This window comes from Pundamilia nyererei, unplaced genomic scaffold (genome assembly GCF_000239375.1).
Source record: "Pundamilia nyererei isolate P.nyererei 1_Seehausen unplaced genomic scaffold, PunNye1.0 scaffold00046, whole genome shotgun sequence".
Lineage (NCBI taxonomy): Eukaryota > Metazoa > Chordata > Actinopteri > Cichliformes > Cichlidae > Pundamilia > Pundamilia nyererei.
Window position 1 is genome coordinate 2,724,511 of NW_005187447.1, and position 16,271 is coordinate 2,740,781.

Sequence of the window (16,271 nt, forward strand, 5' to 3'; positions counted from 1 at the left end):
ATGAAACCACCTAATGTTAAAATAAATTATCAAAAAGACAAAATTCCAGGTGGATTTATTTGAAACTTAACTTGGTTTTATTGCCATATGAGAAGAATTGCCATTTCATGCCACCAGGGGGAGCATGTTTGAGTTCGTTACACCTGTACCCCAGCCCACAGACTGAAGACAGGTGGAAACATTTTGTTTGTTTGTTTGCGTGTTTGTTTTGCTATAAGTTCAGTAGACGGTTAATAGTAGACATTGTCAAAAAAAATAAGGTCATTAAAAAAAACTTTCTTTAGAAAGACGAGTCAAAAATAGACAAATTAACACCAAAAAAAATCTTTCCCCCGTTGAAAACCGTGAAATGTGTCAGTCTTAGTTTTTAGTCCCTCAGAAATTCAAGTCATGTCTAACTGGGTTTATCTGCCCCCGCCTGCAGATGCAGCATGCCTGCTGCACATGTGTGCGTGATCTTTGAACTGTCAGCAGCGGGTGTGCGGGTGTGCGCTCTGCGCAGCGCTATAAAAGCAGCACTCAGCCTCGGAGTGAGCAACAGGTAACTCAGGTGAAGCCTCCTGCTCCCCTCTCACAGATCTGGACACAAAAGCGCTCCGCTGCAGGTGCGTACACCGGCTGCCATCGTTATCTTTCTCGGCAGGACCGAGGCCACCTGCAATCTTGAGGATATTTGCGAGAAATAGCTGGAGGATTCAGTGGCTTGCGTTAAAAATATCCGCTATTTGGACAGATGTTATTGCTGATTGTCTTACCACTATTGTGTTTCTTTGTTGTCTTAATTATGATCAACTGCTGAGCAGATACAGATGTGGTAAAGCTAGAATTTCATCTTGGATTACGCTGACTATTGCACAGCTGCTTAGTGGACAGAGTAAAAAGTGTGATAGATTGCTTTTGGGGGATAGCCATTTTATTTTTGAAAAGGTGAATAATACAGACTAACACTAAAACCATTGAAACTCTTGCCTTCTTTCTGTTTCTCAGATAGTCATGGCTCCTAGACCAGAAGTAGAGGGAGATAACTCCTCCTCTATCGGTATGTCCTTTTCTTGTGGATACTTTTGACCTCCTCAAACTGTTATTGCAACTTTAGTTTCTCACAATTTCCCCCCCGCAATCCCTCCCTTAGATGAGAAGTCTCTGTCTAAAGAAGAGCATCTCCCACCGGCTTACTCCACTCTGGTCCTGGTGAAGGAGAATGAGGAGGCTGCGGAGGATCCCTGGGATCTCCCAGAGCTGAAAGACACTGGGGTCAAGTGGTCAGGTAAGGCAGCACGCTTTTGCGACTGCTCTATACAGCGTGGATCTCTTCACAATGCCAGACTGATTCAGTGCTTTGTGTCTTTTTTGTTAACAGATCTAGACACAAAGGGGAAGATTTTAAGAGTGTTAACCGGTATTCTGAAGCTGGTTCTGCTGCTTGGACTTCTCTACATGTTTATTTGCTCACTTGATGTTCTCAGCTCTGCTTTCCAGCTAGTGGGAGGTAAAACAAACAAACAAACAAACAAACAAACAAACAAATAAGCAAACAAAAACAAACCACTTCCAGGTTATGTAATGTGCATGGAGAGCTGTATTTTTACCTCAGTGTGTGCGTGTGTGTACAGGCCGAGCCGCTGGTGACATCTTCAAAAACAGTGAGGTGCTAACTAACCCTGTGGCTGGGCTGGTGATCGGGGTTTTAGTCACAGTGTTGGTGCAGAGCTCCAGCACTTCCTCCTCTATCGTGGTCAGCATGGTCGCCTCTGGACGTAAGTAGAAATACATGGAAGAGGCATGTGCACACATTTTACAGTCCGGTATACTCAAACAAATGTGTCGTAAACTCACAATAGAACCTCTAGGTGACAGTTTCAAAAATGCTTATTCTGAGAAACAATCTAAATGTTTAATGTGTGATATTTATATCTTAAAATACTAACAGTGACTGCAGTGTTAGTTTATTACACGTGAATGAAATGTCGATTATCTTTTGCAGTACTGGAAGTTAAAATGGCAGTGCCAATCATTATGGGAGCCAACATCGGAACATCTGTCACCAACACTATTGTGGCTATGATGCAGGCAGGAGATCGGAATGAGTTCCGCAGGTAAACGACAGCATGCAAACATAGAGATATTACACTAACTCTACAAACCGTTTCTAGCAGATGTTAGACCGAGTGTTCTTGTTTTTCAGGGCATTTGCTGGTGCTACAGTCCACGACTTCTTCAACTGGCTTTCTGTCCTGATTCTTCTGCCGCTGGAAGCTGCCACAGGCGTTCTGTACAAAGTCACCAAACTCATCATCGATTCTTTTCATCTCGAGTCCGGAGAAGACGCCCCCGAACTGCTCAAGGTCATCACAGACCCTCTGACAAAATCCATCATCCAGGTAACTATAAGACCGGGCCATGTTATCAATATCAAGTATGATTGCCATTTTTAAAAAATTTAAAAAACTGTTTCTTCTCTTAGCTCGACAAATCTGTTATCTCTGCAATTGCCACTGATGACAAGGATGCCATGAACAAGAGTCTGATAAAAAAATGGTGCAAAATAGAGACCAACACGGTAAGAAATCAACAAGACCCAGTTACAAAACTAGTATTTACAGCTGTAAAAACACACATAAAGCTGTGGTTAGATCAGGTTTTTCTCTTGATGACTAATGTTGCCTTGTGTTAGCTCATACTTTCTAAAGAGGTTGAATGCTGCTTGCAGTCACTGAAAGATTACGCTGTACAGCTACAGTAGCCACTGCGTCGAGGCTTGCTTTTGTTCTTATACTTTCTGCTTTCTCTTTCAGACTTTCTGGAATGTGACAGTGAACACCTGCCCACCAGGTGACATCTGCTGGGAGGAAGGAAACCAGACTTGGACCCAGATGAATGAGACTTTTACCAATTACATAAAGAGATGTGAGCATACATCCATGCCATTTCTGAAGGGGGGGAAAGAAAATTTACAAAGCAATTAGGATTACCTGATCTGCTAAAGCTCGGTGAAATATGAGAGAGCCATTCGGCCACATCAACCTCTTTAGACCAGATTCTCCGAAGCTGAGACAATGACCACCTTTGAGACGTTACAGTGACTCAGCAAATACTCTCCCTTAACCCGTCTACCTCCTCAATAGGTCCATTCATGTTGTTTGGCTGAAGTGTCACATGACCATAAAATGGATCACTTCTTCAAAGCATGCTGTTTCCAATTAAATGAAATGGTTTGATGCTTGAAGAGGTTTTTGTTTAGAAAGGTTTTTGTTTACATTTACATAAAATCATAAACTTATGTAGCTTGTTTCTCAATTCTTAGTGTTTACAAGAGCTCGGTTTACCAGAGTTTACTCTAAATGTCTGTCTCTTTCACCATCCTTTGCAGGTAATCACATCTTTGCCAATACGACCTTGTCAGAGTTGGCCGTGGGCCTCATTCTGCTGGCTGGGTCTTTGTTCGTCCTCTGCACCTGTCTCATCCTCATCGTCAAGCTGCTCAACTCCATGTTGAAGGGCCAGGTGGCTGTGCTGATCAAGAAGGTGCTCAACACAGGTACAAAACCAGCAACGAGCCTTTTGCATGTGATGTTCAGCCTGTTTGATAGTCAGCACATCTGCTTCTGTGGTGATGCTTGATGAGCGACACAGGCACAGCCTTCCTGTTGCTTCTGGCTCACGTTCAGGTCGAGCGGTCCTGTTGTGTGATGGAAAAAGCTCAGACACATTTACTATTAAGAATGAAATGCTTGTTTTCTCTGGTCATGTAGATATAATGTTCACATCATGTGTTTCTTTTTGATGACAGACCTACCCTTCCCCTTCACCTTTCTCATGGGCTATGTTGCAATTTTGGTGGGAGCCGGGATGACCTTCCTGGTTCAGAGTAGCTCTGTCTTCACCTCAGCTATAACTCCTCTTGTTGGTAAGCCATTATGACGCCAGTTTTTTTGTTTGTCTTTTTTAATTGTCACCAGATCTTATATTTTGTTTATCTTTTTTGTCAGGTATCGGTGTTATTAGCCTTGAGCGAGCATATCCTCTGACGCTGGGGTCAAATATTGGTACAACAACAACATCTATACTTGCTGCTATGGCTAGCCCTGGAGAAACACTAGAAAACTCTCTGCAGGTAAGAAACAATTAAAAACTGTTCTCATATGCCTGCTTACAGCTATGCTAGGTGATGCTCATTGGTCAGTTGGTTCAGACTATAGACTGCTTATAAAAGAAGGATGTTGCCACAAAGATGTCACTCAGTGGTTTGTGGAGTTTAGCTAGCAAACCCAGTTTGCCCAATTCACCAAGAATCACTCACCAGGTCTAAAGAAACTGTCAGACCTTCACAGCAGTCTGTGTTATTAGACAGGCTTTAAGCCTTAAACAAGTTAAATGTGTGAGATGTGATAAAATACAGAAATAGCCTAGTGCTTACTATGAAGGGGGAATTATCCACCGTTATAGAAAAGGCAGTATTTGGCACTACTCTGTCAGCACCACTTACACGACAACATTTTTGGTTTTCAGCGAGACAAAATTATTTTGATGCATTTGCACAAATATTCCAGCTTTCCAAGTGATGCATTACAATAACTTTAATCCCTTTAAGCATATATTTATCAAAAACAAAACGAAATCTTTTTAAAGGAAAATCCATTTATTATATCCATCCTTTATTTTTTATTTGAAATCACACAGTGGTTGTCTTGTTTAAATCCAATCTTTCTATGCTTTTTTCTAGATTGCACTTTGCCATTTCTTCTTCAACATCTTTGGCATTGCACTGTGGTACCCGATCCCTTTCATGCGGTTGCCCATCAGGTTGGCAAGAGGGCTAGGGAACAAAACTGCCAAATATCGCTGGTTTGCTATCATCTACCTGATTTTGGTCTTCTTGGTTTTCCCCCTGACTGTCTTTGGTCTGTCAATGGCTGGCTGGAAAGTACTGGTCGGCGTCGGTGTGCCTTTCATTGCTTTAATTATCTTTGTGATCGTTATCAATGTGATGCAATCTCGCTGCCGACGCTTCTTGCCCAAGTTCCTCCGTACCTGGGACTTTTTACCGCGGCCCCTGCATTCGATGGCCCCGTGGGATAGCATCATTACCTCAGCTTCAAGCTTTTGTTGCAAACACTGCTGCTGCTGCTGCAAATGCTGCAAGTGCTGCAAGAAAAATGAGGAGGAGGAAGCGATTGAGACGAGCAGGAAGCCAAGTCTGGAGATGTACGATAACCCAGCCATGTCTAAAGATGAGGACACAAAGGAGGCCACTAAAGGAACACAATTTTAGTGTATTTAAGTTTAATTTGTATCTATATGCAAAACTTAATGCAATAATGTATTTATGATACACTTGTAATTGTTCATCACTTCTCAGGTTGTGATATATCATTGATTCCCTTTTAATGGGCGATACACTGAGCATTGTAGTGAACACTGGTGGAGAATATGAACAGAAGTGTTGCACATATTATGAACTGACTGTTGTTGGCCATGTGATGTTTAGTTCTATGATGTTTTTTTAGTAAAACATCATAAGATTTACTGCTGGTAATATCTTAATTATGGATGGTTGTGAATGTTATGAGTTATTTTTTTATTTCATAAGACACGTTGAAAGAGCCTTAAGTTTTTCTTTCAACATTTCAAATACAGATGTTTATTGTAGCATTTCCAATGTATCGTTATTAGCAAATTTTATGTTATCCCTCAGTATTTAAGACTCTGAAATATTTGTAAATAAAAAATTGCTATTTTTAAACGGCACTGTTGTCATTATGTTCATCATGTTATCTCACTGACATCACACAGTCTTATAGTCACTGATATGTGTATCAACTCATCTGATATTCAGCTCACTCTTGTGCAACATGTACATTCAAGGGTACTAAATATAAGAAAACACACATTTTCAAGTGCATAATTGTCACTTTTGATCTAGTTTCATCACTTGTGTTGATAACATACCCAGAATTCCAAGTTATTTATAATTAGGGATTGGACATTTTTATCTATTTGCAGGACAGTCATGTTTTATGAGAGATCACAGGATTCATTGTAAGGTTGCAAAAAGAAAAAGTCGTCCTGTAGCTGGGTTTCATATCTGATGATCCTTAGAACAACAAGTGTGTGAAAGAGGAACTTCTCTCAAAACAAGCAAAGTTTAGCTTCTGTACAGTCACAGTACAGCTTGATTTGATTTGTTTCAAATGTCAAAAAAAAAATGTGTTGATTGCATCTGAAGAAAATGTCCTGTAAGCTGGAGTCATGAGTTCTAAAGTAGCGTTAATAAAGTAGCAGTTTATGTAAGATTTAGATGAAGATTGGATTAATTAAGGCCTTAGGACAGCCAATAGTGGCTCTGCCTGTGCTGTAGTCCACTGACCTTATGAACCCAATCAAAGTACCTGCTCCTCCCTCACAACCGCCCACACCTGATTATTGCCTGTCCTCTATTTATGACATCCAGGAGCACCAGAGGACTTAAAGTACAGAGCATTCAGATCAAAAGGAGACTTTAATCCTGCATTTTATGGTTTTATATAGTACTAAATCATTACTAGTACACATGAGATATCATGTCAGATATATCAGCCTCTGTATTTTCAACTTTTAAAACTTTCAATAGTTGTGAGCATTTATAATTTCTGACATTTAGCTTGGTACACGTCATCCATTTGTCAGCTTTAATGAGCGTCTGGTGTTTTTGTCACATTACAGTTAAACATTAGGATGATTTAGTGAGCGCGCTGGTGACATAAACATATAATTAAGTCCAGATATTTCATCTATTTGTGTCAACAAGTGCCTCACTGCTCTTTGAGAAACAGACATACCAGGAGCCGAATAATGAGCGCAGTCAGATACAACGTGTGTGTGAGCCAAGTTTTGTTGCTGGCAGCTTTTCTGTTATCAGTGTTAGATTCTGGAGATCAGGTAAAGTGTAACACATTTTAATCCTTAGTTCTCTGGAGTATTGCCCCGTTTATTGCTGTTACACATGTTTTAGGTATAGCTGCCCAGTTCAAAAATAAAAGCTGGAGAGCACTTTAAACTGACCCTTAAAAACAATGATAAAATAAACAGCACTTCATGAGAGTGTAAATATGAATACTGAAGTTTTCTGTGAAACAGATGGTACTTACAAAAGCCACTGAGATTATAAAGGTTTATGAGCTGTGAGATATATTCAGTTTTACAGTAGTTATTATTATTAGGATCCAAATCAAGTTGCTTCACAAACATTCACACACAAACACAGTCAGCAATCTCAGTGCGGCTCAGGAATGTTTACAAAGGGTCTGCATGGGTAACATATTCCAGCCGCTTCAGCACCACATGACTTTCTCCAATATGACATCAAAATGCATTATCTTTGATTAGCATGCACTGAACATATTCAAATGTTCATTAAACTTACAAAGAAGTATGTTTATGATTTGGTCATGGTGAATTTGAACAATCTTAAAAACCGCTCTGAAGACTGAGTTAAGAAAATAACACTTTTACGACCTGGAAAGTTAACAAAGGTAAATATTCAGTAGTTTGAGAGATCTCTCTCTAGGACTGCATTCCTAACAAGCAGTAAAGTGACTTATTAACATTCAAGGTCATCATTATGCTATAAACTCATTTAGCACTTGCCAACTCAAGGGATCAGCTGAGGACAATAAAATGTGTTTCTAGGACTACCCAGACTTTCTATATAAACTGACTTGTATAAAAAATATATTTCTAATAACTTGACATCATTTGGGTTTTTAATTCCTAAATAAATGATATTTAACTTGACAACAAAACTGGACAATGAGTGACCAATGATGAGACATCCTATTTTGGTGAGTAGCAGACATGGATCAATTTTCATTTGCAACCACAATATGAATGTAATACTAGAAATTTACTTTTAGTTTACTTTTAGTTCTGCCTTATCTGCTACAACTCAGATCCACATGTCTTGGTTTTGAGTGTTAAACTCTGCCAAGTATTGATCCTATTCCTGTGTTAAGTTAATAAGCTCACTCAGAAGACGATACTGGGAATCATTCTTCTGTGGCAACATTAAGGGTGACTTTGCAAAAAAATAAATTAAAATAAACAATGAAATAAGTACATAAAAATGCAATTTTACTGAATTTGTTATTTGTTTTTCTTTGCAGCAAATGTATTTCCACTACTCTCACGTCAGCTCTGTTTGAGTCATTGCTGCATGCTGCTGCTATTTGTTGTCATGGCATTTTCTCCTTTCATTGCTCTCACTGAATAGAGCTGACAACAGATGAACTCCAGTGTTACTCAAAACATAAACTGAGTGAAAGAAGACATCTCACTTGAGCAGTTGAGTAAAAAATTAAGGCGAATAAACAAGTAAAAATACCTCAAAAGTGCTAACCCTTAAGCTGTGAAGAAGCTATTAGAGCCTTCCACGCTATGTTAGCTTTCTCACCACTAGTGATCAGTGCATAGTAAAGTTAGAATAACATAAAAACTGACACAGGGACCACTCAGCAGCAAAACAAGTAAAAATCTAAAGAAGAAAATGCAAGAGTAAAACTTTTTTATTAAACATGACTGAGAATAAGCGTTGCAGAAAACGACATAAATAGAATGCAGTAGAATAAGAAAAATTACAAAATGAAGCAGGAAATGACTTTGACAGTTTTTTCTTTCTTTCTTTCTTTGTTTTTTACATCAACCTGCCTTATAGTCTCATCTTCACATTTCTAAAAACTCTGTGTTGTTGTGCACATTTGCAATTACAGGCTGCTCTTTCTCTCTTTTATAAAACTATGACTATACTTGACAGGGTTTTTTTTTTTTTAGTAAATTACTGCTGCACACTCTGGGATACACTCTGCCACTAATCAACAGCTGTAGTCAGTGCATACGTAGTAACAATAAAGCACGTACTCTAGCCTAATTTAAAATGACATATTGAAATGCTACAATTACCACAACTTCAGCTGAGAGGAAAAAGCTCACCACCGTCATCCAAAGAAGGACTTAAAAATAGACAGCAAGCAGAAGTACTGCAGAAGTACTGCAGTGTTTTTTGGTTCATAAGAGAAAACAATCTACAGTCCTTAACTAATGTTTCCTGTTTTACTGAACAGAACGTAGTGTAAGTGCTGTGTGCTGTGCATTTGTCCGAGTCCAAATCGATGTTTTCAAATCACGCATCTTACGGTCAGCATTTGCATACATGTGTGAAGCATTTCCCCTTTGTTTTTTGTGCGAATGCACAGGTGAAAGTGTCTGACAGTGTGAACTGTGCATCTTTTTACTAACAGCATTAGCAGTCACATCATCACCAGTCTGTTGAAAGGCCGGTTAATCTACTTATTAACTGCAGTTCTGATGGTTTTACAGCATACGCAGGCTAGTATGTAATTACGGTGTGCTGACGGGTAAAGGTCCACAGCAGCTAAGTAACAACTGAGCACACAGCGGCCGTGGCTGGATATGATCAATTTTTCAGTGTCGAGGGGTTTTTTTTGCAGCTTTTGTAAAGTCTGCATGGGCACATGGTTGTTGTCTGAAACTGCAACACAAAATGATATTTTAAAATGATGCTGAACTGACACAAGATAAATTGGTGTTATTCATGCTTGGTCACTGAGTTAGTTTACCCTTTTTTTCTGCTGGTGAATGTCAAAATGCCAATATAAAGCTGTATAAAGCCAATTTATATGAAAGTTTGAAGAGATGGAGATCGATATATATATATATATAGATGCACAGACAGACAGATAGATTTGACATTTCAGATCTCCAATAAACATTATTTTCATATTCACGAGTGTGAGGATGAACAATCCTTCAGTTCAGTGCAGTTTAGCTTATGTTTATCAAACTGATTAAAATCACTTAATTCACTTGTGGTAAAAACAGAAGGCTTTGCAAATTGTATTATTTAAAAACAATTAAATTCCCAGTATATTTGCTTGTCTGTACCCACAATGGCTAATTTTTGCAGGCCTGGCTGCTCTATCAACTCTCTATCTAAACTCTTTAAATAACATCATCATTATATTATATTATCTGTTGCTCTCTTTCCAAAGTAATAGCAGATACAGTTATAGTTATATGTAAATTAATATTTTAGAAAAGCTATTAACATTCAATTAAGCCAATCAAACAAAAATCATCAAACAATAATAACCTATTACAATGATAAGTTCAGTAAGGGTATTATAATTAACAAAACAAAATTAAATGTAGATTGAAGTTAGAAACAAAATATATATATCAAGAAACACCCCTATATTATAATTGTTTTAAAAACAAAAAATAAAAACTTTATTTAAAGCTAAAAATTTTTCAAAAATAAAATCTAAATTGAAAGGAGCACATTAAACAGACAAGAAAGTAAAATTCTTAAATCCAATAAAATGATCTAATGGTAAAACTAAATAACTCTGTTCTGTTTAAAGGTTGTTCCTCCTCTGGGCTAAACAGAGTAAAAGGTGTGCTCTGCTGCACTAATAACACCTAATTAGGAGCCTGGCATATACTTACACATGACAGGGTGAGAAATTAAACATGGGAAGCCAGAAAAAAAGCTCTTTTGACCTGATACAAAAGGTGCACTTTTACTGATATAGTTCTGTTTTGTTTGGGTTTTTTAAAAGATATGTTTGTTATAAATGTATCATTTCATTTAAAACACACACACACACACTTATTCTCTATGAACACTGATTCAGAAAACAACATTATTAGCACAAAGTTGCCAGTACGCACCAGACTGCTACATACTTGTTCCAACAAACAGCCTCCCACTAAGTCTGACCTTTCCCTGGCTAGCTGCCTTCCCTGAGCATACTCATACTTAGTAACTCTGCACGCACTGGCAGTAAAGGCTTTACAACTTCTATTCAATGTGAGCAAAATCACTGTCCACTGTCTGAGTAACTGTGACAAAATGTAGCTTACTTTCACTGACATGAGAGGCGACATGTTTTCTCCTTGTGCATGCCCATAAAAACTCAGATTCTGAGATTCACTCTGATGAGGATGATAAACGGTGGATCTGGACCAAAAACATTCAGTACTTTTTACTAACTGATGACATTTTTAGGCAAACAGCTTCCATGACCTTGAATTAGTCAGAGCAGTGTCATTTTTAAAATGTTGTGTGAAATTTTTTTTTTTAAAACAACCCGAAAGCCCTGACAGCAGAAACCCTGTTAACATTGGTGACTTCTTTCACATTGTACCTTTGTGGTTTCACTCAATTGTTACATTTGCGCACATTAAAAATCATTTGTGCGTCCAGCAGCCAAGGAGTGCTGAGGGCTTGCCCTCTAGTCAGCTGAGGCTAAGGCCCATATGGAAAATTCTGGGTCTGCATTGCAAGAGGGAAGGTTACACTGATTTAGACAGATCACTGTAACCTGTGGCTACAGCTGTAATGAAAATTACCCATGATGCAATTTCCCTGCAGGATTATTAAAGTTTTTTTTTTTATGTGAATTAAAATTCTGATTACTGCCACCATAATGAGCCAACTGTTTGTATTCTTTTTTTGCCACCATGCAGTGAGACTAAAGCGACATTATTGTTGCAAATGGAATCTTTGTGACGTGTTACGCTTTCAATTTTATACAAAAGATAAGCTTCACTGAGGATCTTTGTCATTCTCAGATTCAGACAAGCAGGGATCAAACTCTTTTCCAGGCAAGTCTTTTTCATTGCTTAATAAAGTAGGCCTCCCTCAAACATTTGTGTTCCATTTTTCAGCTTTTACATTTCAGCCAGTGATCTATACTCATTAAATATCTGCAACTGGCTTCCCGCTAACAGCGACCAAAACTGCATCGGTTGTTTTCTCCTTCTGTATACGAGTTGTGACAGCCAGCAATTGTACTGAAAAAAGAAAAAAGAAAAATGCAATATACCGCAAAATAAAATGTTATCAAAGATGTTTTTGTAGAATATGAATACCAGTGTTATTTTGTGACCTATAAATGGTTAATATTACATTGGCCATGGTAAAATATTTAACTTACACCTATTAGTAGTATTGAGACTGGTATGGCATGCAGTCTGGTTGCTCCATGCAGATTTTGGGGGTAAAAATGGCTTAAAATTAATCTTGTGATGGTGAAAGTAGCTAAGCAATCGATAAAGCATGGTTGTCTATAAATCACTAGTGATCAATAGCCAAAAATACACTCACAAAATACACTCACACACACCTTTGGTCAAACTAAGTCTGCACCAGCTGCGATGTCGGCTGAAATCCTGAAATCAGACACACACAAAAACAAAAAAACAAAACAAAAAGCCTTACTTTGTGGGATAACTCTGGAGTTAAAATGTTCTGCAGGTGGTTTTTAATTCTTTTTCATTCCCTTTTATCACCTCAGCGGATTATTGTTTACCATGTTGCTAGCCACAAACACTGCCAAAGTCCATCTAAGATTGCATGGAAATATATGCTATTTTTAGGCATATTACAACTGAGCCAGGGAGTATATCATAAGCATGCAATTCCTTTATCTTACTCTTGTATCTCTGGAGGGTTTTTTTTAAGCTAATTAAAACGTGGTCAGGAAGCCGGGGCATTTGCTTTCAATATGTGTCCCATTTAAGGCCGTGAGTAGCTCAGTTTGCGGATTATTGTTGAGCAAACACGTGATGTTAGCTGGGTTGTACATATGATGCACTCCCAACATTAGACTTGCATTTCTGAAAGAGATGAGTCACTCCCCGACCCTGACGAAGAAAACATGCAATGTTAATGCTGCCTCTCTGGGCTCATGAAACTCTTGCAAAAAAAAAAATTGGAGTAATCTAAGGAGTTTCACTTTCTTATTAAATAAAGATTTATTTAAAAAGAAATTTTGAATGAGTGTTTTATGAGATATTTAGTGCCAGTCACTGTCTTCAAAAGCAGAGATCACATTGCAGGAAGTGTAGCTACTATGAGGGGTCAAAATTCTGTTAAATGCTGGACAAAACGTCTCTTGTAGATCTTCTAGAGAAGCTTTAGTAGAGTTGAGTTTCTTCGCAGAACTGTTCTTAAGAGAGATTGACCTGTAAATATTTGAGAAAAGGAAGAGGTGGTGGAATGCCCTACAAAACCATTCAAAACACCAGAGTAAATTTGAACTTTAAAATATCGACTCCGCAATCCAAATATTAGTTTCTATCGGAACAAGAATGCAGTGTGAAAGTTTAGATTCCTTCATAATAACCAAATAATGAAGAAGTTCAGTGAGAGTTCAATTCGGGTGGAAATGCAGGAATGAAATGCAGTGTGAAAGCTGCAAAAAAAATCTGTCAATGCTGGTAAAGTGTTTTAGTCACATATGCAGTACACAATGTGACAATTCAAGGTCACATAAACCAGCAATCGGCCTATTAACCAATCCAAAAAATTCCAACAATCCTAATCAAATGTAAACCGGAGTTGAATCATACCACAAAAATCTAAAACTAATGATGTGACAACAGCTGCACGTAATTTACTGGATGCTGAGCCAAAATTATGCTGTGAGTCCAGTAAAGATACTAATGAAATGAAATTTGTATGGTCAGTAAATCCATTTATTTAGGCCATGAAGTGATAAGGATGAGGTCAATGAGTAACAGTAATAGGTGAAAGTGCAGCAAAGATTCATTACAGTAACTACACTGACTAACAAATGTGGCTTTAAAACATTCCTGAAATATTTACTTGGGCTCTTAAACCTGCTTTTATTGAAATATCGTAGACAGCAACGGCAGGCTGTAAAATTTTGACCAGGCACACCTTAAATCTAGATAAGTTAACAAAACAATGCAGTTCTTAGGTTGGCAAACTTAAGCACCAGGTAAAGAGGTGGGCAAGAGTGAATCAGGAAATAATACCAGGTGATGTAATTAGAACACCTGTTGTTCATTTGCTAATTAACTTCTTCTCTCATTCAGTTTGGTGCTGGGAGCTGAGAAAACACTGCTGCCTGCCAGTTTACAAGAAGTCTGAGTTATGGGTTATAGAGTGCGACCTGGGACCTGAGCATGTCCAGCGGGGCATGTAATTCGAGTATAGACTATCTCTGTCTAGGTGAACCCACAAGTAGTGAAGTCATGTGTGACGATTATAGGAGAGTGCCTATTAAATCAACTTAAGTATTCTCAGTTCATCTGAATATATTTGAATGGCTCTCTCGCTTATGAAATGAACTGATCTGAGGAAATAAGTGAACAAGCACTCTTGTAGTAACAAAACCCGATGTTTCTCAGTCGTTTTTTAATTGTACAAAGGTGGTGTAGCACTGTAATTCCACTCCCTAAGGCAGACACGAGTAATGCACCTATTTTGACGTCAGTGACGTAGCAGCTCATGATCCATCACAGTTCACAAGTTATTGCAATGTTTGAAGTCCAGATATAAGTGAGAAGTTTTGTTGTCATTGGCTAGCTGCGTAGCACAAACTTATGAAAATTAAAACTCATTAAGGAGTCAAGGAGGCTCACAGTAGGAATTATTGTGAACTGTTGACGGATGAATGATTTGGCATCACAAATGCTTTAATGAAAAGTCCAACTTTACTTACCATATATAAGTATCACCAAGACAACATGATATTTACATTTACATATTCTTTTGGCAGTGAGTCGAGTGTAACTAACACACTTCTGTGTTAAAAAAGTGGATAGTCATGAACCCAGAAACCCATTTTTCTCATGGTGTCACAGCTTTGCTATTTTAACATGAAGGTAAACGAAACCTGAGCAAATAACTCAGGATGACAGAACATAAACAGTAATTTAGCTAGCGCTTATAAGTTCCCACTGCAAACCTGGAACTTCTCTGCCGAGCACACCCACGGACTGGATGTTTTTTGTATTATTGTATATTAAGATAAGATAACCTTTAGTCCTACACGTGGGAAATTTGTTCATTCAATATTCAAATAAGTGCAAACTGTAACAGAAATACAAAAGACATAAACAGAAAAACTATACTGTTGCATGGCACTATGGAGCAGTTGCTTTCACTATTTATCACAACCAGTGAGGTTCTGTGATTTGTTCAGTTTGTTTCAGATTTCTCACAAAGTTATGAATCGATTTACGTGAAAATCCTGCCAGAGGTGTTTGACCTTGGTTCAGCTTGATTACCGCTGTTTTACAGAGCAACATATATACTGCATTTTATATCATATCTTTGCATATTCAGTTGAGGTAAGATAAAGTGAGAGGCCTCGGTTTGATGTTCTCAGGGAAATATCTTTAACAATAATCTGGATCCGTGTGTTCATACACAAAGAAGGAATCTTCAGCTTTGGTTGGAGGTATCCACTTCTGATGTTGCGGCACTAGTGGGATAAATGGTTACAAAATAAATGGACTAAGCTTTGACAGAAACAATAAGTTTAACTGTGGCCTTATTCATATTTTTATATTCTGGTAACTGACAACTGGTAGAAATGAATTGATACCTTATTTTGCTTAACAGCATGTTAAAAAAAAAGTTGTTTTGTTTTGACTTACGTCCTATGATGACCTTCACAAAAAATTTCTACCACATAAACTGCAGAAAACACTAGCCTAGAGATTACTGCAGTACGTGTAGGCAGTGTTTAAAGCCAGAGATAGACAACATCGTGGACAGAGATAGCTGAAGGAAGAGGGAGATCATTAGTCCATCCCCAAATTATACACAGACGTCACTCTACACTGACGGAGTGCCACATGGAGCTGTTTACACTGTGAAACTCCTTATTTAACTAATGACAGCTCAGTGAATACCAGCTATAAACTGCACATCATCACAAGTCACTCAGAGCTGTAAATAACTGTTATGAACTGAGTGACACTGCCTCTTCCTCATGTTCATTGGCAGCCATAGAAACACAATCCCTCAAAGGAAATTGCCTGTTATCTTTATGAATGCAGAAACAACAATACCACAGAGGCGCATTAATTTTTTTTTTAAACACTCCAACACATGCTCTAAAGTTGTGTTTGAAGTGTAACCAATTGTTATACTAACTTCCTATCCAGCCAAACTCTCCTTAGTGATGGTGAAAACTCAGATATCGACCAAAAGCAGCAGCTTAACAGAGACTCAGTCAATATCAACTGAAATTCCACTGCTCCGGTTGTATACTGGGGACAATAGTTAAGTGCCCTGCAGGCTCATGCTGCATGTCTTGTCTCCTGAGAGACATTTATCATCAACGTGCCGCTGATAGGACCAGGGACAAGCCTTAATAGTTGACTTATTAAAACACAGCTTCTGGTGTAACGTCTCATCCATCAGTGATTGATTGTTGCTTTTAAATAAATATATA

General features: G+C 38.2%; 1 protein-coding gene across 2 annotated transcripts; it reads left to right on the forward strand.

The window, feature by feature from the left end:
- Positions 1 to 463: 463 nt before the first annotated feature.
- LOC102213282 (sodium-dependent phosphate transport protein 2B-like) lies at positions 464 to 5,746 on the forward strand. 2 transcript variants are annotated; one of them, XM_005732348.2, is made up of 13 exons: positions 464 to 605; positions 992 to 1,039; positions 1,133 to 1,267; positions 1,361 to 1,489; positions 1,614 to 1,757; positions 1,985 to 2,096; positions 2,186 to 2,381; positions 2,465 to 2,560; positions 2,796 to 2,907; positions 3,371 to 3,538; positions 3,791 to 3,907; positions 3,990 to 4,114; positions 4,724 to 5,746. In XM_005732348.2, the coding sequence occupies exons 2-13, from the start codon at positions 994 to 996 to the stop codon at positions 5,270 to 5,272; spliced, it is 1,929 nt and encodes a 642-aa protein (XP_005732405.1). In that variant the 5' UTR covers positions 464 to 605; positions 992 to 993; the 3' UTR covers positions 5,273 to 5,746. The 2 variants fall into 2 exon arrangements, with proteins under 2 accessions (XP_005732405.1, XP_005732404.1); XM_005732347.1 differs by having other exon boundaries at positions 470 to 605; positions 988 to 1,039.
- The last annotated feature ends 10,525 nt before the right edge of the window (positions 5,747 to 16,271 follow it).